A 26,724-nucleotide genomic window follows, 5' to 3' on the forward strand; every position below is an offset into this window, starting at 1 on the left:
TTGTATTCCCGATGGTTGCAAAGCTCACTGCTAGTCACGAAACAACTTGCATCAGAGGTCTGCAAGCTGAATTGGTGCAGAACTAACTCCCTGCAGCTTGTGCAGACTTGGCTGCAGCATCTAGCTTTTCAAAGCTTCTCTTTCTCTCAGGGGCTGAGAGCCCCTTGGCTTGGGTTTCAAAGCCTCCTTCTGCTAGCCACAAACCAGAGAATAGTCAGTACGTTTAGTAAGAGTTGGGGGAGCTCTCTTAGGCTCTACATAAGAAAAGCCAATCCTACAGCACTCTGACCTCCTGAAAGGAGAACTGAAGATCCATTTCTCTCCCCCTTCACAGTTTTTCCTTAGTGATTTACTGATTTCTTTTTGCCTCAGAAGATTTCAGGGTGGGAGGTTAAATGATGAAACTTGCTCGGACTCAGAATTAGGATAACTGTAGCTCCTAATAATTTCTTGCTCTGGTGTTCTCCAGAAGGCGTTGGAAGCAGATTCCCTTAGAAAAGAGAGCTCTCCACCCCAGCTTATTGTTGGTTATTGCTTTGTTTACAGAGGACGTTAATCCTGCTGGTGTGACAGATACACCTTTGGCTTCCTCCGACTAAGAGCTCAACTTGTAAAATGTGAAGCATCAATAAAATAAATGAATGTGTAAAACATTTAAGATTCTGCATGGACCTGCCTTTCCAGCTCCAGGGCTCCATGGGGAGACAGGAACTAAGGAAACAGAGCTTTTCCCAGCACCAGGAAATCCTGCTACAGCTTCTTGCCCTTAGTGCTGCCGCTAGCAATGCATACAACTTTCAAGTGATTTGCCACATTCACCCGTAAGAGGCAGCAGACAGTGATGCCCGGGGAAGTGTGATCTAGCAGCTAGAGCAGGGGTCAGATTTAGCAGGGAGAGTCAGCTGAGAAGGTGGTAAGAACACCAGACAGTCACATACCACCAGGGTGGGGAAGGAGGGAAAGGAATCAATCCATGACAGTATCACTTCAGCAAAAGGACTGAGGGTCGATTCATCTCTGTATGACAACTTGCCTGGTTTCCCTGTTCCGCCTCCAGGCAGAGATCTGAAACAGCAGGTCTTGCTTTGCCGAATCTGCCATAGTGCGTACTCACTTTCCCCAACATTTTAGTATTAAAATGCTTCTTTGAGCACTGCCTCTGGCTGTTCCCTCTGATCAAAGACGCATTGGAAACCAAGATGATGCATTTACAATTTCAGAAGTGGATGCAGGAATTGGCTGGAGGTCACCCTCTGTCACATTTCAGTGCTCAGGAAAATGAGGGTCCGATAGCACTGGTTTGAGCCCGGCCTAGGGCAAGCAGGGGCTGCGCCCAACTCTGCCAACACACTCCAACCCTGACTCGGAGCACATCATCCCTTGTGCTCCTCCACTCCTGGGTCTCCCGCTCCAGGTAGTGTGTACGTGGAGCTCTAGAAACCCCTGAGACAAACTCTTTCAGTGAAACGCCCCTGGTGCACTTGATACCGTATGGAAAGTTTTTCAAGCTGACACTTTTTTTATACAGAGGACTAAACTGAGACATTATTTCTCTTCCTGCTTTCCAGCAAAATTTCACAGCAGGCTTCTCTCCCTGTCTGAGGTGGTCAGCATGTGAAAATCAACATAATCTTAGCAACCATTTGGAGCATGACAGAAGCCCACTAAGACCAAACAGGAAGTTGTTTAAGAAGGGTGAAAATGGCACAGGTTGCATTAACCCCTGCATCTTCAAGAAGCTCTGATATGCAGTGCTCAGCTGCTCTCGTTTGAAGAAGAGCACATCTGTGGGGAAGGGATGTCATATAAATTTTCATTTCTAAATCACAGTTTTAATAAGAAACAGCTTTTAGGGCAGCTCTAGCAAAGCAGACAACTTTCAAGTGATTTTGCCACCTTCAATTCAGATATAGGTCAGTGGTTTTGAGACTGTCAAAATGCCTAGATTTGCCACCGTTGCTGATAGAAGCTGTTGCACTGAGCTTAATGTTTCAGCTTGAATACCTCTTAACATACCTCCCTAAGTGACACACACTGTCTTGCATACAAGCCAACGTCATGCAGTCAGAAACTTTGAACAACGCTTTATGCACCTTTAATTCCAAAGCACTTCCCAGGTAGATTGCCTGAAATGCAGTCAAATATGGGACTGAGGATAACAGTGCAGAAGGGAAAATATTTTTGGCCACAAACACTAGAACAAACTTCTGTTCTCATAAAAAGTACATGGTATCTTATCCTGTCAGCACACAGCAGACAGGGCTTGTGCTTGGAAAAGTATCATCCAAAAGATCTACACACACAGCTGCATGGAACTAAATTTTTCTGTCACACCAGCATGAAGGGCTAAATTGATCCAGCTGAAATTTTAACCCAGGCTTCCAGAGAGAAATTTCAAACCTGAGGCTTAGATTACAAAGCCAGCCCATCCAGGATACACACCCCCAATCTCTCTCTCACACACACATCCTCTTTTTAAGCATTGTAGGAAGAAAGTATCAGGCAGAAGAAGTTGAACAGAAATGATTTCTTCAAAGGAAATACTTTGTATGCATACAAGCAAAAGACTGAAACAGTCTTTGATGAGACATGTTAATACTGATTACTTTTCCATCTCAATATTAGTGGCACCACAGAATGAAGAATTCATTGGAATGGGAGCAACAACAGGATTCCAATGCTGAGAACATGCTACAGTCTCTTGGTTTGTCCTCTTCTAGTGGCCTCATCTCAGTCACTGGCTAATGGTTGTAACGGCAACTGCTCCTCCAGTGCTGCTGAGTTTGCTTGCCCCCGTGACATCCTGTCCCGCACTCTCTTCACTGTAACAGGAGACAGAACAATGGTGGCCCTTAGTTAGCAGGGAGATGACAAAGGCAAGGAGGAGGGTATTGAGCCGGTCCTGGGGCTATTGCAGATTTACAGAAAACTAAAACAATTCTATTTGAGGCATTTTTGAAGTGCTGTAAACCTCCCCATCCCACTCCCTCTAGGCCAGCAGCTGGAGACCAAACAAAGATGGAACAGTGAAAGGGTCGGGTTAATCCTGATCAGGCTCCTACACAAGATCTGGCAGATTTAGCAAACAATATATTTTAACTGAAAGGAACAAATCTCTGTTTTCAGTGTAGGGCTGCTTACCCATGCACAGTAACGCTGCACCACAGCTTAGGACAGGAGGTGGGGAGGCGACTGTATCCACTTGAAAGTGCAGAGGCAAGTAGCATGTGATTCTACAAGTTAGAATTTGGCCACAATGCCAAGGTGAAAACCCAGACTCTTGCTGAATGTGCCCTGGGACCTTTAGCAACACCCTGGGTCTGAACCTTAGTTTTACATTTCCTATAAAGGGAAACACCTGGGTCATTGGTTTAGTTTGGACTTGAAGGCACTTAACTGAATCCTCAACAGCGTTTACTACAGAACATTATTTTTCTTAAGGCGTCCCCTATTCACGTACTGAACAGACCCAAATCTACTTAGATTGTGCGCGCTGACCAGATCACAAATGAAGGTGCCCTAGCTACAGGACACTTGATAGACAGCAGTTTCACTGGAGGTATTGGGGGTGAGGTGAGGGCAAACCCACCTGGAATTTCTGGCACACAGAGTCCACCAAAGAGATAACAGGCAAAGTGCACAAAGCATTTGCCCAGCAGATAGTAGAAAAGGGGCTGACATCCTCTGCTCAGCCCTGGGATGTCTTACCTAGGGATTCTATTTCCAAGTCTCTGGAGTTCCCAGGATCCTCCTTGATGACTCCCAGCTCCTTTTCCCAGTTGGCCCAGTTAATCTCCTCCACTCTGAAGACAGAAAATAGAACAATTTCCCCCATCAGCCAGTAGACAATGAGGCATGGGGGCAAAACATTCTGATCATACAGCTGCGTACCAAGGCTGCATCTCTGGCATCTCAGTGGCATCCATTCTGATGGATGGTGGTCTCATCAGCACAGCACTAATGACTTGGCGGCAGCAGCAGTGGCTGTACCACAAAAGGCTTTGTTGCCAAGGGAGTTCTTATTTAGCTAGTAAGCCCTGTGGAGTGCGTTAGTTCTGTATCTTCCTCTGTGTTGTGAACAGTGCCGGTGTTTAAATAATAACACCCCAGTGCCTTGAAAGGGGACATACTTAACTAAAGGAGTTTTCCTGCAGCAAAAAGTCTCTACACATGGAGTAACACAATGCAATCCATAAGGTCCTGGTGTCATTATCAGAGCGCTCTGGATTTGGCTCCCTCTGTTGAATGAGGATAAGGGATATTCCAAGTCCCAGTCTCCCACACTTTACATGAACAAAGGGAGTTCTGCCACTTTGTGGTTCACTTAGCAGGTTGCAGAGGTGTTATCAAGCAGCATTCACACAGCCAGGAAACTGAGGCTAGGTCTACACTACCCGCCTGAATCGGCGGGTAGAAATCGACCTCTCGGGGATCGATTTATCGCGTCCGATTGGGACGCGACAATCGATCCCCGAATCGACGCTCTTACTCCACCAGCGAAGGTGGGACTAAGCACCGTCGACAGGAAGCCGCAGAGGTCGATTTTGCCACCATCCCTACAGCGGGGTAAGTCGGCTGCGATACGTCGAATTCAGCTACGCAATTCGCGTAGCTGAATTTGCGTATCTTAAATAGACACCCCCCCTGTAGTGAAGACGTAGCCTGAGGGTGTGTCGACATTAATGCTCTTCCCACAGGTGGTCTAGCACCGGGACAGCTCCACCATTGGTAGCAAGGGTGAAAGCGCAAGTGTAGATGAGCTGCCAGCATTTTTACCTTCTCAGAGCAGCGCAAGATGACACGTCAGTAAAATGGCTGAGGCTTGATTACACCACAGCATCCAGCATTGCTAACATCAGTGGAGTTGCATGCATCCAAAACCAATGCTGGGAATAGTACAGTACTAGCGTAGACAAGGCCATGGGGACTTTGATTCGGTAATTCCACTGCTGTGTGCTGCAACTGACTGAAACCACTCAGACCTGGTCCACACTACCCCCCCACTTCGAACTAAGGTACGCAAATTCAGCTACGTTAATAACGTAGCTGAATTCGAAGTATCTTAGTCCGAACTTACCGCGGGTCCAGACGCGGCAGGAAGGCTCCCCCATCGATGCCGCGTACTCCTCTCGCCGAGCTGGAGTACCGGCGTCGACGGCGAGCACTTCCGGGATCGATCCCAGAACATCGATTGCCTGCCGTCGGACCCTCTGGTAAGTGTAGACGTACCCTCAGACTGAGTTCAGCTGCTTTCCTTTCAGGATCAAGCTTGCAGGTCAAAGGGCCCCATTCCAGGAGAAAGGGGCAGTGGAAGAGAGAATGACAGTCTCGTGGCTGTAACACAAGGCAGTAGAAGTACCAGCACTACATGATGCCTAGATACAAAGGTGATGGGGAAGCATGAGAAATGCACCTACAGATACTCGATTATCTAGGAGTGAGTAGGGTAATGTCTTGATTCCCCTCCACCCCCATCTCTCATATACACACACACACACACACACACACACACATATATATATATATACATACACACACACACACATATGAGACGGGGGGGGGGAAATCAAGATATTACCCTACTCACTCCTAGATAATCGAGTATCCATAGGTGCCTTTCTCATATATATATGCATGAACAAACCAGGCTCCCCCATTCACACATAATGCCAGCACGCAGACACAGAATTCAGAATGTGGGAAGCTGCCTCCACTTTCTATCTTACCTGAAACACCATCTCATATCTTTCTTATCATCAAGGCTCACAGACAAGAAGCAGCCAGATCTCTGCCTCCTTCTTGGGCACCACAGCCAGGACTTCTCTATTTCCAGAATGGCAATGGCTCTCTGAGGATACAAGTCCATGTTAGAGCGGAACTGGTGCAGCCACAACCCAGGTGCTGAGCTAGCCTAAGTTCCGATCAAGTCTTCCCCATCCACCAAGTATTGTGACTTGGAAAGGCACTTTTGTGAATGTTCCTTGGCTCTGTTACTGCTGTCAGGAAATACCCTAAAGTCTCCTAGGCCTGTGGGCTTAAGAAATTACTTTAAACTCTGTAATTTTCTAGATAGAGAAAAAGATAGGACTGGGCTGCCATCAGTATAAAAGGGGATTTTGGACTCTGACAGATCCTGTAGTTCTCTCTAGCTCCCAGACTGACTAAGCACAGCCTGTGCTGCCTACTGTCACCTTACAAGGTCTCCCTTAGTTCAGGCAATGACCAAGCAGTCATGGAAGGAGCTGCTAACCACATTAGAAATTCCTCCAAACCAGGGTAAGCCAACAGAAGGTATAAAACATAGACAAATCTTAACAGAGCCCTACATACGAGAACAGAAACATCTCCAGTAACAAAAGCATGACACCTGCAAAAGGGTTAAACATCTGTCTCCTAACATGGTTTTGCTCCCAGGGTATGCTCAACCAATGAAAGTGTTGTGATGCTGTGGGGTTTTAGCCAGTGTTTATTGGCTGAAGGTGCTGCCACTCAATCTGCGAGGAGAGCTTGCTTGCATGGAGCATCTGGAAGACCAGAATCAGCTCTCCCAGGTTGAGGAGTTGGAATAAATCTCCCAGTAAACTCAGCTGTTAATTTCCCTCAACAAGCACCACCTGCGCAGCATTACTTCCTCTTCCCTCCCAGAGGCAGGGAAGTGACAAAGCACCACTTAAAATGTACCGTCCCATCCATTAAGGAGGTCACAGTCTTTACAAGTAGATCTGGAAGGCACATATCTCAGCACTTGAGATACTAAGGTGATGGGTACTATAGAAATGTGGAGAGAGAAAGATCTCATTACACTTTTACTACTTTAAATAAAACCTTAGAGCTCAGCAAAAACGTCAAATCTTATATCCCAGTGCATGCACAGCGGGAGAGAATTTGCTGTGAATGGCTCCCACGGGCCCACATTTAGCGCATAATATGTTATAAGGCCTATATTGGAGACCAGGTGAGCGGCGCAACAGACTTACCTGCAGCTTCCAGACGCTCTTGCTGTAACCAGAGACATTGGTGACAGTCTCGCTCATGAGGGCGATCAGCATGTTGAGCAGGAGGATGTAGGTCAGGATCACAAACAGCAGCAGCAGCAGCATGACGAAGTATTTGAATTTCACATGCTCCTGGAACTCCAGGTCCCCCATGCCAATGGTGAACTTGAAGAGCTGCAAGGAAGTGCTCAGCAGCCCACTGTACACAACGTGGTCTTTAGCGCCGTCCTCTGGGGTAACAGACTTGTTCTGGGAAGCCGGAGGGGCATCCCCTGTGAGGGTGACCAGAGCTGTAACAAAAGCAGAACAATGAATCTTCCTTAGCAAGTCTCCCTCCTGGCAGGTCTGCCTGTAACACGGTGCTGAGTCAATCCTCACCTGCCGCAAAGCCAAAGAGGAAGATCACGTAAACCACGAGGAAGCGTAGCAGGTCCCTCAGGATAGTCTGGGGAGAGAGCAAAAGGCAGTGTTATTAATCACCAATAACCTTACATGATGTTTATACATCACAAAATCACCAGGACAACAGGAAACTAGCACACCTATCAAATAATGATATTTGGCTCTGCATCAGTTCTGGCAACATTAACTCATTAATCCCCACAGTCCCTCGCAAGGGAGGCAGGTCAGGAAGTATTATTACTCCCATTCAATAGATGAGGATGGGATACAGAGGCCCACTGGTGGTTCACTGCTCTGAGTCACCAACGCCTATCAGGCCTGACAAACTCAGTACACCTAACTCATTGCTGTCATCATATTTATCTATAAAGAATGTTGTGAGGGACCAAAGGAAAGCTTACGCCATACTGGTTGTCATAAGCATTGAGAAATGCAAGTATGGGTGTTATTTTAAAAGTTGTATGTATATACAGAAAATATTTTTAGAATCTGTGTTCCAGGCAGGGTTGATAAGCATCTTTCACCAGACAAAGCGACCTAGAACAGCCTATCCACCCTGTCTCTAATCTAAATTAATCATTTTGAAACCAACACACAGGAAGCGCTATTTGCATATGAAGACAACAATTTGATGGGGCAGGGGGGGAGTGAAACCAACAGGGGAGAGCACACAGGACTCTGAGCACCAGGGGTTTTCCTGCCTCTAGAAACAATGACAAACTTTCACTTAGGAACATCCTTGGAGGAAGGGGGTGGTTCACAACAACCTGGATCCTGAACTGAATGAAGATCAGCAAGCTCTGCATAAGATCTTTGAGGGCAGAAATGTTTTGAGATACAGGAGAGTAGCCTGTCAAGGTTATGATTAGTTTCTTAGATGCATGTTATGCTTCTGATTTATTATAACCATCTCTATTTCCATAATTCTTGCTCACTTGAAACTGTGATTCTCTGTTCTTTGTAAATACACTTTTTCTTTTTATTATAAATTCATCTCAAGACTGTGATATTAAGTAAAGAGTGCATCCTCGGCTGACCCAAGCAAGCTGAGGGATATGTGGTCTCTCTGGAGGCAGTGGTCTTGGTAATTACTGTGAATGTCCAGTGAAAGGGGCTGGACACCACAGGGAGACTCTTCTGAGGTGTTCGGGGACTGTTATCTGCAATGCAGAGTAAAGGCTGGCAGAGTTCTGGGCAGATTGTTTGGGTGTCTAATAGACTGGGGTGTCAGGGAGCTGGCACCCAGTTTAGCAGCAGCAAGTTTTTCTCCCCCTGAGGCAGGGGTAACAAGATGACTCTCAGTCCTGAGTGCCCCGAGAAAGCATCACAGAGGAAGTGCAGATATAAAAGGCTGAGAGACTTGCTCAAGGTCACACAGCAATTGGGTAGCAGTGTTGAGCTCAGAACTCAGGAGTTCCTGGCTCCCAGCCCTAAGTTCTTTCCTTCAGACCCTGCTGTTTTCAAAGGTTGAATATGACATACAGTGGAACCTCAGAGTTACGAACACCTCGGGAATGGAACTGTTCATACCCCTGAAATGTTTGTAACTGAACAAAACATTATGGTGGTTCTTTCAAACGTTTACAACTGAACATTGACTTAATACAGCTTTGAAACTTTACTATACAGAAGAAAAATGCTGCTTTTAACTATCTTAATTTAAATGAAACAAGCACAGAAACAGTTTCCTTACCTCATCTCTGACATGCTTCTCCAATCCTGAGCACCATACACAAATCTGTTTATATGCCTCAATCCAGACTTTCCAATGCTAGGAAACATCTCCTGAACAGACTGCCACTCTGTTTGGTGTTGTGTTTTGGTTTGGGGGGATTTTTTTTGTGACAGGCTACTGTGGGGGACCAGGATGAGTCCCAACAAACTCATTTTTTCTTGTGACTTGAGCCAGTATTTGAAAACCTGCTGCAAACTGAGCCAGTGGTCTGCCTCGTGCAGCATTCCACCTCCCCCAAGAAAATACATTTACTCAAACGGCATGGAATTTCAGGGTCCACAGCCTGGACTGATGGTCCTGACAGGAGAACAGTAACTGCAGCATTTGGACAATGCCTCATGTCCCTGAGCATCTCTTACAGGCTGTTTCTCCATACTGACCTTCTGTATCATGACACAATAGATCCCAGTCCACTGGAAGCCCCGAGTGTAGTACAGCATGTTCACCCATCCCAGCAGTAAGGAGAATACCATCGTCGGCACATAGTCTTCTGAACCCACAATATACAGCACAGCTGAAAGCAGCAGCGAGAATGCCTGGAGCAACCTGGGGGAAGGGGAGGAAACAATCATAGTCACACAGTGAGCTGAAAGTCTCAATGCCAAATCCTTTTTGTGTCACACTGGGCACAGCCAGCTGCATCTTGCAGGGTTACCCAATGGGGTATAAAGTGGCAGCTAATCAGACCCTGTAGTTATAGGTGAGTTAGTATCTAAATCCATCTGCAACCTACTTTCTGCACAAATATATTGCAGATTCGTTAGACGTTAGCGAAGTTCACATTATGGAAAAATCTCAGAGATACTGGGCCTGACTCTCATCTCTTTTCCACCAGATACATTCACATACACCAGGCCTGATTTCAGTGGAGTTACACACGTGTAACTGGTATAAAAATGGAGAGAATCAGACCCATCACATATAGAAATACACACACACACAAATTATAAAGTCTCTTCTCCTTAACAAAAACACCTCGCTCTCACATAGTGCTCTTCAACCATTGATCTCAATGTGCGTTACAAATGGAGGTCAGTGTATTATCCCCATTGTACAGACTGGGAAACCGAGGCACAGGAAGATTAAATGACATGCCCAAGGCCATGACTTCAATGGGAGCCACTGGTGGAGCCAGAAATGGACCCCAAGTCTCCTGAATCCCAGTCCAGTGCTCTGTTCACTTGGCCACCTGGCCAAATCCCAGTCACTAAATGAGCAATTCCACATATAAAAAACGGTTACTCACCTTTCTGTAACTGTTGTTCTTCGAGATGTGTTGCTCATATCTATTCCATTCCCCCCCCCCCCCGCCACCGTCCCCTCTGTCGGAGTAGCCGGCAAGAAGGAACTGAAGGGGGGTTGGGCCGGCAGGGTCATATATAGAGCACTATATCAGTGCCACTCCAGGGAGCTCCACAGCCAGCCCGACGGGTAGCTGCTAGGGAAAAAGTTTCCGACATCCGTGCACACGGCGTGTACACCTAACTGGAATAGATATGAGCAAGCACTCGAAGAAAAAGTTCATGTTATTATCATCTGTATTACAGTAGCACCTAGATGCCCCAACCAAGGGTCAAGGCTCTATTGCACCAGGCAGGGTTCAAATGAACAAAAGAGAAAGACAGTCCCTGACCCAGAGAGCTCACAATCTAGGATTATGACAAGAGGCAACTGGTGGAAGAAACCAGCCAAGAGTTGGTTGGAAAGATGACGTAACAGCAGAACAAGCACGCTGTGTGAGAGAATGGGTCATTTCTGCTCACCACCCGCCTAGCTACCTCGTGCCAGTTCAGCTGCCTCTTAACAAAGGTTTGATTTCACATTAACTTTCATTTCCCACGTACAGAAAGACCTCAATGCAGCCATCAGAGAACACATTCTTCAGGTTCCGCCATCTCCTCAAGAAGTAAAGAATCTATCAGAAAAGAGAGAAATCAACAGGGACAGTTTGTTAACGCAGCAAGACACATCTGAATCCAATCTCTGCTGGGATAATCTACTGCATAGCGAATGGTTTCTTCAGAGCCTTTTTATTTATATCATTTGCTCCAATGATAGAAAAATTCAGACCATCCCTCTTCTGTGATGGAAAAGGGCTCCTGGTAACAAAGAGCCAATAAAGAAACAGTAACTGAGCCACAGATCTTGTATGTGTCTTTTTAATACAGTGTCTCCAATAATTAATGTATATTTACTATTGTATAACACAAAACCCCTCTTGTGATCTTTTACATTGTGCCCATCTTACTAATCCTCCCTTTCTGTCATCCTTTGCTTGCTATATCCTGCTTGTATTGCAAGCACGTGATGGCAAGAACCTCTCCTTCCATTTCTCTGTGCAGCTTCGTGCACATTTATGGTATTATGGAAATAAAGAAGAGTGGTGTACCAATGCCATGGGGATGGCTGTTTTATTTCAGAGCAGATAGGTTAGAGATCTTTGTACCTGAGCAATGATGAGATAAAAGCCTCCCAGGAAAACAATGATTTGTCCAGTGAGCTGCAAGAAGCCGATAGCTGTGAACTCTGCTCGAAATGGAGACTGCAAGATAAAAACAAGAATATGAAGACAGCAGCTTTGTAGCCACCCAAAGCCCTTTAAACCCCTTAAACCACAGCCCCAGCATTCAAGCTCACTCCACCCCATCCAAGTAAGCCAGCCCTACCTGTAACTGCAGGGGACGATGGTAAGCAAGGACCGTGAAGATGGCCATGAATATAAAATAACAGAAAAAACTTAAGTAAAATCTCCTGGCAGCAAATGAGTCCCATTTGTGCTGAAGCAGTTTGTTCAGCGGCTCCAAAACCACCATCTTGTATCGATTCTAGGGTGAGAGGAAGGAAAAATAACACGTCGTCAGAGATCCAGAATCACCATAAAGCCTTCTTGACCCAGTGTTGGAATTCAGTGGCCAGAAGCCCTGCATGTCTATTTCATCAGACCTCTCAGAATGAAAGGACCCTGGCATCCTATTGGACTTGGATTCTGCCTGCGTCCTATAGCCCTGCATTTGGAGAGATCCAGGCTAAGTCACTGCTCCACGTCAGGGAACAGAATATAAATGTCTCAAACTCCTTCCTTACTGCAGATTAGCAACAAATCTGAAGGGGTTTAATAATGTTAACCATATATGTAAAGTCCTCATCATTAATAATGAACCAATTCAAACATTTTATTTCCCTAAAATAAAACAATCTGAAATGCCAAATAAATCTACATGATTTACGGCAACACTATAAAAAGCTGGACAAAGCCATTCTGTATTTGATTTTAAATAAGTTCTCGGGACTCACTGGTGTGTCACTGCTCTCAGCAAGGATCTCCAGCACAGAGTTTTTCTCATAACTATCTACAGAGGACAAGTCATAGAGAGATACATGGACGGGTCCATAGGTCCATTCAGTGAATTTGCGAGACAGGTGCCGGCACTCTGGATCCTTGATCTCTCTTTGGAGAATGTGTCTGAAGATCTGAAGGGAAAGTTTATGTGTATTATACTAATTATACATTAGGATGTAAAATGAAATTCCCAGCGTACCTGAGTTGTCTTCAAACCTGTAACCCTGCTTCCTGCATACACTGTGCAGATATGTTCTTGGTCATATATACGATCTGGCCAAGAACTTGAGGCAAACTAAGCACAGCTTCTACAAGCTCTGTCAAAGGAGTAACAACTCTCAACCCAGCCCAGGAGCTCCCAGCTGTGATCACATCAGCACAGCTCCTAACGCGAGGGTCTGGAAGAGGGTTTCTTCATGCCTCCTGCAGTGGCACTGCTGGAGAGTCTCATGTGCAGTAACGTAGGATGCACGTACATCAGACCCAGCCTCTAGGCAGGGGACTCACTCCACTGTCCTCACTATTTCTAGCCATGCTCAGAGAATCACTCTCGTGGCGTTTACCTCTACTTTGCCCTTCTTGGCAGCCAGTTTCAGTGGCGTTAACCCAGCCCGGTTCACTATCTCCTCGAGCTTCTCTGCTGGGTTAATCTCCGTGCCTGCCTTTAAGATCTCATCATACATCTTGCACACTAACTCAGTATTCTGCTTGGTGTCATCTGCGATCACCACCAGGGCATGGAGAACTGTGTTGCCCAGGGAATCCTGTTCCTGGAGCCTGGCTTTCTGATAGGGGTTATCAAGGAGGTATTTTATCACATCAAACTGGTTGGTGCAGGCAGCCAAGGAGAGGGGAAGTTCACCTGGAAAGATGGAGGCAGGGTTTGAAAAAAAAAAAGGTAGTTTTAGGAAGAACATTTATTTATCTTAGTCTGCAGAGTCTTGTCACTGTAACAGTGGTGGGCTTTTTCTTGCTGAATCTCTGTATTCAGGCTTGGATGTTTTGTAGTTAATTGGTACGGAAAAACAGTCCCTCGCTACTTCTGGGAGCAGCTGGACCACTTTGCCAGACTCAGATTTTGGCTGCACCCAGTCCCTCCATCTATTTTTGGGCTTAGTCCACACACGTGGGGGGTCTGAAGCAGTCCCATGTCCCTAGACAGGGACAAGCGCACACAACTGAACAGCAGGAGGCAAGCACCGACTGGTTCAGAGGAGAGCTCAGTCTGGTGAAGATGTTTAGCTACCCCAGTAGGATGGGACACCTGTGGTTATGGAATGGAGGAGATTACACCAAATGCATGGAGTGGCAAACCCAGGATGAGACAGTGTCTCCACATACTGCAGAGTTCCCAGATAGCAAGCCGGAGCCTGCAATCCTGGCTTACCAAAATAAAAACACACTCCTTCTTTCTTCTTCCTGAAAAATTCACCATGGGCTCTGGCGTGGACGTCGGCTCCATTCTCTACCAGCAGTTTCACTAAATCTAGGTGCCTCTTCTCTATGGCAATGTGGAGTGCAGTCTGGCCTAAGGAAACAGGCATTACAGTCAGAGCTTGTTGTAATGGTGCCAGGGACAGATGGAGCAGGAAAGGCCTTTCCAGAAAACCCCACCAACGTATCAAATCACCCACAGCAATACTGTCAATATGGTGAAATAATCATGGACTCCCAGACATACTGTGTGCAGGGAACTGGTGGCAAATGCTGACTTTGCAACAGCGACCGTTGGCAATGCAATTTGAAGACTGAGCACATGAGCTGTCAGACACAAACTCCCCCAAGACTATGAGGAGCTGAACGGTGTAATTTCTCTTAGAGCTACAATAAGATCTCAGATCTGACCATGAAGCAGTAATAATAATCTAGAAAGATAGAGGTAATATACATGCACACAGGGGTATGTTTCTTTGGAAAATTTGCTATTAAAAGGATAAATCCACTTGGCAGAACTCATTCATTTCTTAAATGTAACTTGTTTTCACTGAACAATACTACGTAATCTTTTTCCTTCTCCAAAGCACTTTACAAACCTTAACAACAGAACCTCACCATAATCCTCGGTAAATAAGCCAGTATTACCCCCATTTCTCAGATGAGAGAACTGAGGCACAGAGAGGTTAAGTGAATTGCTCAAGGCCAGAGAAGTAGGTATCAGAGACAGAATTAGAACTCAGAAATGCCCAGCTCCCTTTTCTGTGTTCAGGCCATCGGTATACCCAATCCACAAACGAAGAACTCCAGCATACTATCAATTATGCATCCATCCAATTCCCATTATTTTCCATAGCCGCTGCCTTGCTGATTATTGACCTCAAAGTCAGACACACAGTCCCGGAGAACCCTTACCTGCATAGTAACTATTGGTGCATGCAGCATTGACAAGTGGCCTTGGATTCTCAGTCTTCCGGTCTATTTCTAGCAACACTGGGATAGTGGGATTTGTCCCATCTTTTAAATTCAGCAGGGCTTTCATTAAGCAGGTCTTACCCGTCTCAGCATCTGGTAGAGAGAGAGACAGCATGGAGAGGGGCACAACTGTGCTTTGTACATGACTGCACCATCAGTTTCGTCTTGCCCAGAACTTAACTGTCAATGTAGCATTAAATACATTAATTAAAAATCCCTTTCTCACAGTATTTCCAGCCTGCATTAGACGCAAAGAGCTTAGAAAAACCATACTGCTTAGCACTTTACATCCACAGATCTCAAGGTGCTTTGCACACAGGTGGGTAAAAGCATCATTATCTTCATTTCACAGATGGGGAAAGTCAGACATGGGAAAAGGAAGCGATTTGCCTGACATAAGGCCAGTGGCGGAGCTGGGAGCAGCACCCAGACCCCTGTGCTCTAGCCCTAGACCACACTAACTCTTGTTTGTGGCTGCAAGAGGTTCAGAGTCCAAACTTTTGATTTGGTGGAAGGGCGTATTGTGGGCAGGGGGAGCTGTGAGCCTAGAGACTTTTGGTTTGGTGCTTATTCAAAGTGAGCAACAAACCCTTTGAGCTACGCGGGCCACTATCAAGGCATGTCTGTGTTAAATCACCAGAGTACTGAGCCTGTATCTACCTGTATATCTTGAATCGGAGAGAAATTTAGAGGTCCTGCTCAAGTAATCAAGCAAACCATCCAGCTCCTCCGGGTTACCCCTCGAGACAGCACCAAAGAGCCGATCTCTATCAAAGCGATTTGGGTCCTTTTGGCTACTGGAGAAATGTGAAGAGTTAACCATGTTTTAGACACTCCACAAGAGATTATGTACCAGTCTCCCGTGATGGGGGAGCTGCTATGGTTTCGCTGTAAGAAGAGCGATGGGCACGGTGGTTTGGCAGAAGAAAGAATTAAACTCTTTCAAATCAAAGAACAAAAAGAGAGCTAACTCCCTCAACCCCTTTTTTTGTTTGTTTGTTTGTATTGGCCTCAGCACCTTCTGGTTCCAGACAGAGGTGCCCTCTCCGAGTGTGGGGGAAAGGGGTAGTATGTACCCCTCTCCATCTGCGTACCACCCCCTCAGGAAGAATGCATTTTCACTCTCTTGCAAAGTTTCTGGCACCAGCTTGAATTTCACTTAGTAATGGAAGGCTTCCCAAGGGCAAATCCCACAATTACTTACTTGCTGGAAAGTCCTGGTCGATAATTCAAGTTAATCCTGATTTTTGGATCAAAGTCACTGCTCTCTTTCTTGTAAGGAGTCTCCAGGGGTGGTTTTTCCTTCCCTCCTTTGGCCCCTTTATTTTCTCCCTGTTTACCAGCTGCAGAACTACCTTCCTGGATGCTGTCATCCGTTTCTATCAAACCGATCAGCCTGTTCTGCGACAGGCCTGGCTTCTTGTCCGTAGGCTTTGAGGTATCCATGTCTGGTAGGACGATGCTTCAGATCATCAAAGTTGCTCCCAGTAAAAGTAGAGATCTGCAAAAGAGTGAAAGAATTCATTCCATATTGCAGCTGAATTAGACCTCTCACTTGAGGTCCATCCTTGTCCACCCTGCTCCTTCCTTCTCTCACAAAACAACAGAGCTCCCCATAGGACTGACCTAGAGGTTCCCAAACCATCGTCCAGGGATCCCTATGGTCTAGTACCATCTGCACAGTGAAACGTCGTTATTTACTTGTTGAACACCTAGAGTTTACTCAGTGCTGTGCAGACGGAGAAGGCAGCACAGTCATTGCCCCAAAGACTTTTACCATTCAAGGGCCTGTACCTGCAACAGTATCTATGGGTGGGTCCCTTCAAAAACCTGCTGACTTCACTGGGACTCTGCCCGGGTCTATGAGCTTGCCTGCACCCATCAGATTGGAGGATCAAGGCCTTAAATAGTCTTTGGGGCAGGGAAATAACCAAAGAGAAGTTGTAAAAGCAGCTTAGAGAGTACAGACCAGCAGGGTGTGCTTGGCAGTGTGTCCCATTTGGAGATAATTTCACCTGCTATTGACGGATGGGGTCCTTAGATAAAATGTACTGCACGGAATCCATTAGGACTCAGCAATAAGGGAAGGGGAGGAATATTAACATTTAGGACACGGACACCATTGCTCTTGTCTTAATGTACCCAGTACAGGCTAACTACCAAGTGGCCCCATGAGATAAGATTATTAACAACAGGCCTTCATTGGAAGAGAGCGTTAGGTTTGCTCAAGTTCTTTGTTTGGAAGTAGGAAAGGGGGATATATTTGCAGGGTAAACTCATGCCTAACACACAGTATGTTCCTTGTGGACTGCTGCATCACATACTGAGGCATGAGTGTGTATGGCCTAACATCTCCTCAAAGCTGTGGCGTGCTCCAGCCACTGCTATCCACAAGCGCATGGGCTCTGACCTTCTGATCAACAACCTGAGCACATGCACATCCCGTGTACAGCTGCTATTCCGGTAAATATTGCTCTCCTGGCCTGAGCACAGTGCAGCCTCATCGCTCCCAGCCAGGGAGAATGAAGCAAGATCTGCTGTACAGCCATTACAGTACCAGGCCAGCCCACCAGAGTCTAATATTTCCAGTATTCTTTTTCCATCATTTTGAGCCCTCTCTTTACAAATATCTGGTTAGATCTCAGACCCACCTGTGCAAGCTCCCGCTGAACACACTGAGCCGCTAGAGGAGGAAATGACTGAGAGGAGCCTAAGAGGAGGCAAGGAAACACCCATGACCAATTCGAGCTAAACAACATCCTTATCAACTGTGCCTTCTGCACATGCGCTGTCTGCAAAGAGTTAACAGGTCCTCCGGAATATCATGCTGCAGGGTTGGAAAGCCAGGCTCCCTATTCTATGTCAGGGCAGCGTCACAGGAACGCAGTATAAGCACTGTGCTCTAGATTAGGATGCAGAAAGGCTTATTTAGATCTAGGCAGTGTATGTTTACAAAGCAATTTTCATGCAGTTCACAGCAAGAGAAATGCAAAGGCACATGCAAGGAAAGTCTATAGTAACCATTTTATTTTAAGTTGTAATAAGGCTTCAGTCATGCAGCTTAGGCCCCATTCTATTGCCAAGCACCCCTATGCACACACAAACATACGCCCCACAGTCCCTACACACCCTTCATGCCCTCCCCACCAACACTTACTGTGGCAGCCACAAAGCCTTCAGAGAGCTAAGTGTTTATTACTCATACCACACCCAGGTTGCGTTTTTGTGGCTTCTTGTTCCTGAATTCTCTCTCAGCTGCAGTTCCCATCCCTTCTCGGTGCTTTAAAGATGTACAGTCCTATTTACTCAGAAGGCATTTCAGGTTTTCTTTAAAAACAAAAGCAAAATGTGTCCTAAAAAAAAAGACCTTACAAGAAACACACTCCCTTTCTGGCTCCCTGGAGAATCTAGAGGGCATTCTTTGGTCCCCAACTGAGCTTTCCCCTGTCTATTCAAGCGGCTGCTAGTCAACTACCAAGCCACTCTGAATTGCACAGCACAAAGCAAGACCTGCAGTCAAATGAAAAGCACAGCACACATTCTGAGCAGGAGCTCCACCCAAGAAACGCTGCTGCCCTGATAGACGGGTCCCAGATGAGCTTACAGAGGCTGACCGCCCCTCAGTGCAAAGGCAAATGCCAGTGATCACTAGCGAGAATGCAAACGTTAAATGAAGATTTGAAAAAGCTCTTACGCAGAGGTAAGATTAATCTTACACTGCAAAAGAAACGGTGCTCCTTTTAGCATTCACTACTGCATGCTGATGGTGAGAAAGAGCATCCCTAGGTGGAGATCCTGGCTGGTGCCTATGAGGAATCCAGGCTGCTTGTAGGGAGTAGCTATTGATTCTGCACTGGCTAGCCACTCAGTGAATAACGGAAGAGCGGCAAAGCACTTGAGCAGGAAGTGACTAGATGGATTTTGCAGTAAGAAATAAATCCATATTAGAGAGCCAATGAGGGCAGTTATACTGGCAATGTCTGGCTCACTCGGTACATTGCAAGTTGTATTCTTAACCGCTCGTTACCCATGCAGAGGGGTAGAGTTTTGAGGCTGTCAACCAACCACAGGAGGCTCAGGTCTGACGAGAGGTGCGTAAATTTTATCTCCGCTCTTTCTGTAGCCAGTGGTTTTCCTCACGAGTATGTCACAAGGCTCAGGGATCAGCCCCAAGATGAGCGAAGTTGTCATGGAAACATCTACCACCAGCCCACTTCCTAGGAAAGCCAGTTTTTCCGCACATAGCTTCACATGCCCAAGCTGTGGCAAGGCTCAGATCAGAATGAAATAAGAACCAGCTTAACCACAATGTTAACAAGAAAGACCCACAGTATCAGCTGCACAACACGAGCCCAAGGGATAGCACAAAGGCGTCCCAGTTCTAAAGAGCTGGGCTCTGTTGCTCCAGTTTTCAGCAGCACAGTTCAATGCCCCATTGCTCCCTGGAGATGCAGCACTGGACAAGACCCCTTGCAGATAGTCAGAGACCCCAACTCAATCATTATTTATTGTTGATAGCTGATGCTGTAATTCTGATCTCATCTACATGCTCCTTCTTGATGGAAGAGTAACTTGGCTGCATCATGATGGAAAGCAAAGTGCTGGGACAACCCCTAGTTCCCACTCCAAAAATATGATGTACAGGGAACCCAGCTGCCATGCCAGGGCAGTTACAGTGCACGGCAGTTACACTGTGGGTGAACCCAGGACTGGAACAGCTGGAGGTGCTGCAAAGCAGCAATGAGGCGAAACTTTGAGAAGAGATTCCTAAAAACAAAATTAATGCACAGGTGAAGGATTTCATACTGATCATTCATTTTCAGCTTCCTTCCTCTAATGCAGATGGGGAATTTTGTTCCATTCCTCTCTCCAACATGGTCTGCATTGACTCATCGCAGCCAGACCTGAAGCGAAAATGCTGAGCTGCATATCCGAGATTAGGGTGGTAGATCCTGACTGTGGCCTTTTCTTTGTGGGCCATATCTTGCCCAGTCTGTGGGATAGTGGGGTCCTACTATGAGAAGGGAAATTCCATCAGTTGACATCTTATTACGGGAACCTTTGGTGCAAGAATTGCCAGTGCAACTGAATATGTGGTACACGTAGCCTGATCAGTCCAGCAGTAAGTTCCCAACAATGGTACACTTCACATTCACCAGTCGCAGAGCATTTCCTTCAGCCAACGCCCTGTGGTCTCTTCAGTTCTTTCTCCTCCTCCCCCAGCAGAGTCAAAGCCTCTGGAGTTAGTGTAACCTCCATTATTTTCAGCAGTGTCGGTGCAAGATGACATTCAGAACACTCCCCAACCACATCAGCACACCGCTTAGCTGGGCCTACAACACTCTCGAGGCCCAATATCTTGAGTGGTCCCTATTCTGCATTGCCATGCAAGATACTGAGCCCAGGGCTCAGATTCTGCTCTCTCATTACCCAACACTGCCAGAGGCCCAATGAAGTCGAGAGTAGTTCTCGGCTGGAAGAACTGCAGGCACGAGACAGCATAGGGGCGACTTGGCCATCCCCCAGGGAAACATTCCAAGTTAGTATCTAGCTAGAATCTGCCTCTCACTGAAATACTGTTAGAAGCCATAGTGCCATCCACCTGCTCAATGGTTCTGAATTAAATCACAAGCCAGTTTCTCAGATGCCTGTGTTAATCCCTGGGGAGAAATAGAGCTGGTTCTATAATGATGTAAAGCTATTTCTGCTTTCTTTTCCTTGTTAGTTGCTTTGACTGTGCCACAGATTCCAGAAAATGACAGAAATCAGGCACAGGCAGAGAAATGCAAACAGGGCTCAGTTCTCCTCTCCCTTTCACACCAACTTTACACTGGTTTAACTCCACTGGCTTTCGTAACACTTCTGATTTACACTGGTGTAAAAGTCCATAGAATCAGGACCAGAATTTGAACTAGACCAGGTCCTTGTGGGTTCTTTTCCCAGGGCTACATATGAAATACCCTCCCATCCCTATACTTTGTCATGCCAAGGAATGGAACAAGTCCACGGAATTGCATTGCAAGATTTCTTTATATGAATCTGGCTTTAACATCATACACAACAGGAGAGAGAGAGAGCACACAGGGATGCTGGGAGAGGAATCTCTGCCATATGTGAAGTATACCATTGTTGGGAACTTACAGCAAAATACACAATGCCTCAAAGAAGCTGAGGAAGGACGTGGAAAATAGGAACTTTTGGCACAGGATTTACGAAGAACAGAATTTAAACACTGAATATCACAATAGCAAATACTTCTCTTCAATCACTGCAACACTACACACAACCATAGACAACATCAGGGTATGTGTTAATATAGTTCACAGAGTGGGAAAGTGAGGCAGAAAGGTTACATGACTTGCCCAAGTTTATACAAGAGTTGTATCAACCAGGCAAGGTATTAACAAACTTCAACAGAACTTTATTTACAGTGGAAATCTCTTTACCAAGCTGTAGCTGCACACTCTGTAACTCTCCCAGCCTCCTCAATTCTGGGGCATACAATTTCACAGGCTGGACTAAAACCTGATCCAGATCATATCCTAGCAATTTCAAATGCTCCTCCTCCAACAGATTTGCAAACCTTACGTTCCTTCTTGGGTCTTACCTCCTGGTATGCAAAATTCATTCCCAATTATGCTTCTGTCATTGAACCATTACGAGAATTACTACGGAGAAGTTCAACCTTAGTGTGGACAACGGATGCACAAGCTAGTTTCGAAAGGGTGAAAGACTTGGTTGTACGTAGTCCAGTACTTGCACTATTCAGTCCCGCATTGCCCACAATTGTAACTACTGATGCTTCTGATTATGGACTTGGGGCTGTCCTCACACAACTTCATGAGGACAACACAGAGAGGACTGTTGCATTTGCTTCAAGGACACTAAGTAATGCTGAGAGAAAATATTCTACAGTTGAAAAAGAAGCACTTGCTTGTGTCTGGGCTTACCTGTGGGGCCGCACGTTCAAGTTGCGCACAGACCACAGCCCTTTGACGACGTTGCTCACCACAAAAGGACTGGGAAGAGCAGGATATCGTATTGCTAGATGGTCTGCAAGACCACTCTCTTTCAATTATGAACTGGAATATAAGCCTGGAAACGAAAATATGGTAGCTGATTGCCTTTCTCGCCTGCCTTTGCTTCACCAGATGGTCCACCGGAGGATGAGGATTTAGTAGTTGCGCTTATTACAAGTGCCCTTACTGCAGTTACAAGAGAACAATTTCAAGCTGCTTGTTCAGCGTGTCCAATTCAACAAAAATTATGGGAATTTCTGACAAAGGGATGGCCCAGTAACCCTAAAAACATTGACCCAGTTTTGCTGCCTTATTTTAGAGTTCGGGATGAATTTTCTTTGCTCGATGGCTGTGTGCTACGAGGTACACACCGGCTACTTGTGCCAGAAGGATTACAGTCAAAACTCATACACCTGGCACACGATACTCATCAAGGAATTGTCAGAACCAAACAACGACTACGGGATCTGTATTGGTGGCCAGGGATGGACTCTCAAACTGAAGCACTCATAAAATCCTGTGTCACTTGCCAAATGCATGATAAGACAGCAGTGACATGTACCCCTCCATTACAGCCTGTTCCTCTTCCTAAATTTGCATGGGAAAAAGTGGCGATTGACATTGTAGGACCCTTTGATACTGCTCCAATTGACTGTCGTTATCCCACCCTCGTCGCCAAAAAGTTGTATCAACCAGGCAAGGTATTAACAAACTTCAACAGAACTTTATTTACAGTGGAAATCTCTTTACCAAGCTGTAGCTGCACACTCTGTAACTCTCCCAGCCTCCTCAACTCCTCCCCCCTCCTTCCTGTTTCCTGTCCTTTCAGATTCCCAACAGCCAGTGCTTCCAGTTCTAATAATAACATGCAGCATCTAAACACCACCACAAGTCAGTGTCAGAGCCAAGAATAGAACCCAGGAGTCCTGACTCCCAGTGCTTTGGCTCCAGTCACAAGACTTGTCTGAGGGGAACTGATTTCTGGCCAACAAACTTATTTCACTAGTGAACAATTTCATACTTGAACTTGAGTCTATGGAGGGGACAGTTTTCTATTACTTCATTAAAAAGGGTGGGGATGTAAATAACAGACTGATAGATTATAAAGCCAGAAGGGATCATTGTGATCATCTAGTCCGACCTCCTGTATCACATGAGCCATAGAACTTCCTGGAATTAATTCCTGTTTGAACTAGAGCACAACTTTTAGTTCTTTTACATGAACGGTTGTTAAAGGAATTTAACAGACTATAAAGATTTCATGCCACTGTCCCTCTGCCCCCAGGGGAATCATTTCACAAGGTCACAGTTATGACGAAGACACCACATGAATACCCCCCACCCTCACTTTGCGAGTCTGAATGTTTCCATGTGACCAGCTGGCAGTTACACCACATCACTTGTCTCTGCTCTCCCAGACTCTAAAGATTGTGGGGAAAGGAAGCTCATGAAAGAATTATTTTTATTTATTTATACTGTACTCAGTGCTCTGAGAGAGCAGAACCAAAGTGCACGTGCCAGGCAGGACCATTTCTTCTGCCTTGTATATGGTACTTTGCAGCTTGAAACAACATCACATAAATAATTAAGAAAGTTATGATAGAAGATAAACCTCACATCTACCATGGCTTAAGAGGGACAAGGAGAAGGGTTTTCAGATTCAGTGGTGCGCACTGATTCCTGTTATATTCCAGAGCCACAGTATCAACTAGAACTATTTTAAATAGTTAACATGAGCCGGTCTGGGCTTCCTGCTCATTTCAGTTTGTCTTGTATAGTCCAGAATGAGCAGCAGAAGAGGCCCATCACCAACAGGCTGCTGTATAACCCAATATCTCTATTAATTATTTGCAGTTAAAGGGGCAGGGGAGTCACCCTCTGAATGGGGGCAGAGATGCAGTGTGGTGCCCTGGAGTATGCAGCAAGCATGTTATGTGGCTGCTTCACCCTCAAAGGCAATATGCCCTGAACTTGGCAGCTCTTGAGAATCACTATTGGGAAATGACTGTCTCAAGCTGCATTCTGATTGGCCTGTGGGCCCTCCGGATGGTGTCATACCATGCACCAGCTCCCGGTAATGCGTAGCTGGGACCTTGCCCCTGAAAAGCAAAATTCTTATGCCTGTCATTGTTGGGGAGAAAGAGTTAACGGGAGGCAAAGATAATAGAAGCAGCCTGAAGGGAGGAAAAAAGGAGCCATTAAACTGCTCACGTTCTCCAAAGTGCCAAGCGGCCTTCTCAGAAGCAAGCTGTGGTCCTGCTGCCATTTTTATTTGGGGGAAAAATCAGACTGTTCAGTATTTCATTTCACGAAAGGAAATTAGTTGAAAGTGGCTGTTGTGCCAAAAGCTGCTACTGAAAGGACAGCCAAGCCTCTGGATGACAGAGGAGGGCTTTTTTCCTCAAACAAAACTATAATTCAAACCAGAACTATCTGCACAGTGGAAGGATACATCGCACAGTCCACATCACACCCATACACTGATTATTTACAGAGTTTTAGTTTTTAAATGATTTTTAATATTAATGGATCTCGTAGCATAAACCACACCAGGGTGTGCAGTAATGGGCAACTGATGCAAGTCTTGGACAGCTATCCTTTGACCTCACCCTACACAGAGAACCTAAAGGTGCATCAGTAGCTGACTAATGCAAATACACCCGGTCATTGCTTATTGCTCCAGTGAAGAACAGGAGATTTCAGTTTCAGGTTTCAAAGGGGTTATTCATATAAACCAAAGCAAGTTCACACAAAAAAGAGCCCTTTAACGGGATCCTTTTAACATCATAACACTCAGTGTAGAATAAATAAAACTGGTTAAGAGATCAAATTAATTTAATTTATGCTGTAAAGCAAAGGGTGAAATCAACCAGCTCTTAACTGATGTCAGTCAACCGATAACTAGAAGGTTGTGGTTTCTGGAGGGAGGAGGAGGAGGAGGTGGGGGGGGGGTGAATAGATTTTCCTTGTGGCTAGTGCTACAGCCAGACTAGAGACAGCCTTGGTAAAGTCTGCTGTAGCAACAGGCCCTAGCAACGGCGGGACTCCTCTGCTGAGACAGCCCGAAGCAATGGCAGGTGGCTCAGGAACTCTGACATGGCTACAGAAAGCTCGAAATCACATTGAGAACTCACAGGTACGGTAGAATGAGGCACGGAAAATCAGGACAGGTCCTGAGGGGCCAAGAAGGGGTTTAAAGTTTGGACTTTCTTGATCTTGGGCCAGAGAGCTGTGACCAAATGCTGGAATTTACATTTCCTGAGTCCATGGCCCTGGGAAGAGGGATTGTCTTGCAGTTAATATCAAGGGGTTTGGGGGATGTGGGGCTGAGCCTCCTGCATCTTGGGCTAAAATAACGGACTGTATACAATAGTCTTGCGCCATTGGGTCTGAATTGCAACAGTCAGTTATAGGTTTCTGCTAAAGCCAGAGGCAATTTGATGTGAGCAAGCTTCAGAAACATAGAGCAACCAGCACAAAAGCCAGAAAGCCCCTCTGCTAGAGAAACAAGCAAGACAATTGCCTGTAAAAATACCCAGTGATGTGATTACTGCAAAGGTCGGAGTCACAGAGGGACATTTTGGAGCTGTACTTACTAAGAAGGCAGCAGCTGTCCTGATGGAGGGCTCTCTAACCTGCATGACCTCTGTGACCCCATGTGCTGTAACCCTGCTGTGCCTGTCTGTAATGAAATCATCTACAACATTTGAGTCCCCTGGAGGCCCAAGGATAAAGCCTCTGCACTGCCACTTTCTAGGTCTTGTACACACTGTTCAAGTGACAACACCCTGCCAGAGATGGCGGTTGACAGGAATACTGTAAATCTCAGGGGGATTATTGTTAGGCTTGAAGGAATGCCTGCCAGAAGGGAGTTTGTGGAGGCCCCCCCCATGCACCTCTGTATCCCTCTTCCTGACCCATGGAGAGCGTGGCTGTCTTCACACATTTGGGATGAACATCTAGGCCCAAGGGAGGCTGGCCTAACAGAATCCCCTCTATGCCGGGCAGGAATGGCGAGACTTCACGGCGCGGTTATGTGATGCTGCCCAGCAGCAGATGACGGAGAGCCACGTCCATTTCTTCACTGACCTCTCTGCGGCAGAGAAGGCTTTCGTCCTTCAGCGAGCTGCCAAGGCCATCCAAGGAGGTAACAGCTTGGGAAGAGAAGAATATCCAGTCTCCCTCTTCCTTCAACTTCTAGGTTACCACCTGGTTGTTTCATTTTTTTCCTTTCATCAAAGTACTTTTTATTTCGTTGTGCAGATCAATAAGGTGCCTATTAACCTTTGGCTTCTTTCCTAGTACCTGTATGGGCATTTATACCATGCCTATCACTGTTGTATCTGAATACATGGAGTTTAGCTGTGTAGTAATCATGGCAAGATGCACACTTCTATTGCGTTGGCACGACGGCTTCTGCTAGTATTTTACTTGCTGTGTAACTCAAATGCTGCACTGCAAAAGAAAATGCCAAAAGGCTTGAGCCCTGCTACAACAATATCTGGTGACTGTAGTTTTGTTACAATAGTTAAATGTTAGCCATACACTCATAGCTAAATCACTGAGTTACACAGCCCTATTTATTTTCTGGTTGTCTTACCATTATCCTGATAAACACTGAAGAAACCTTCTGACTGTTTCAGGAGACCCATATAATGCCCTGATGTCTCAAGTTAGCACTTGCCTAGAGGAGCAGCTGTATATTCAAGTTGCTCATGAACTGCAAGATGGTGATCGTCTGAAAAACAAGTCAGCCCTGGTTCTGAGTCACATCAAGAATGGAGTGGTACATTTACTTATCTTTTTCTAAGAGGGTTATTTTAT

At 45.9% G+C, this 26,724-nt stretch overlaps 2 protein-coding genes across 2 annotated transcripts in view; both read right to left on the bottom strand.

Annotated features, from left to right (window-relative positions):
• Positions 1–1,101, bottom strand: part of ITGAE (integrin subunit alpha E) — a 58,789-nt gene extending 57,688 nt beyond the window's left edge. The window contains exon 1 of the mRNA XM_029912532.1: positions 1,034–1,101. Within this exon, the coding sequence (XP_029768392.1) occupies positions 1,034–1,101 (68 nt within the window). The remainder of the gene's footprint in view (positions 1–1,033) is intronic.
• Positions 1,102–2,531: 1,430 nt separating this feature from the next.
• Positions 2,532–18,089, bottom strand: LOC112119706 (transient receptor potential cation channel subfamily V member 2). Its single transcript, XM_024218468.1, has 17 exons — positions 18,039–18,089; positions 17,533–17,591; positions 16,086–16,382; positions 15,542–15,678; positions 14,822–14,974; positions 13,860–14,000; positions 13,036–13,334; positions 12,427–12,603; positions 11,799–11,957; positions 11,579–11,674; positions 10,977–11,047; positions 9,513–9,678; positions 7,374–7,440; positions 6,978–7,285; positions 5,727–5,848; positions 3,709–3,803; positions 2,532–2,822 (listed from the first exon to the last, which is right to left on the bottom strand). Exons 3-17 carry the CDS (start codon positions 16,325–16,327, stop codon positions 2,731–2,733), a joined length of 2,325 nt encoding a protein of 774 aa, XP_024074236.1. The 5' UTR covers positions 16,328–16,382; positions 17,533–17,591; positions 18,039–18,089; the 3' UTR covers positions 2,532–2,730.
• Between the last annotated feature and the right edge of the window lie 8,635 nt (positions 18,090–26,724).

This window comes from Terrapene carolina, unplaced genomic scaffold (assembly GCF_002925995.2).
Source record: "Terrapene carolina triunguis isolate 2854851 unplaced genomic scaffold, T_m_triunguis-2.0 Scaffold231, whole genome shotgun sequence".
Classification (NCBI taxonomy): domain Eukaryota; kingdom Metazoa; phylum Chordata; order Testudines; family Emydidae; genus Terrapene; species Terrapene triunguis.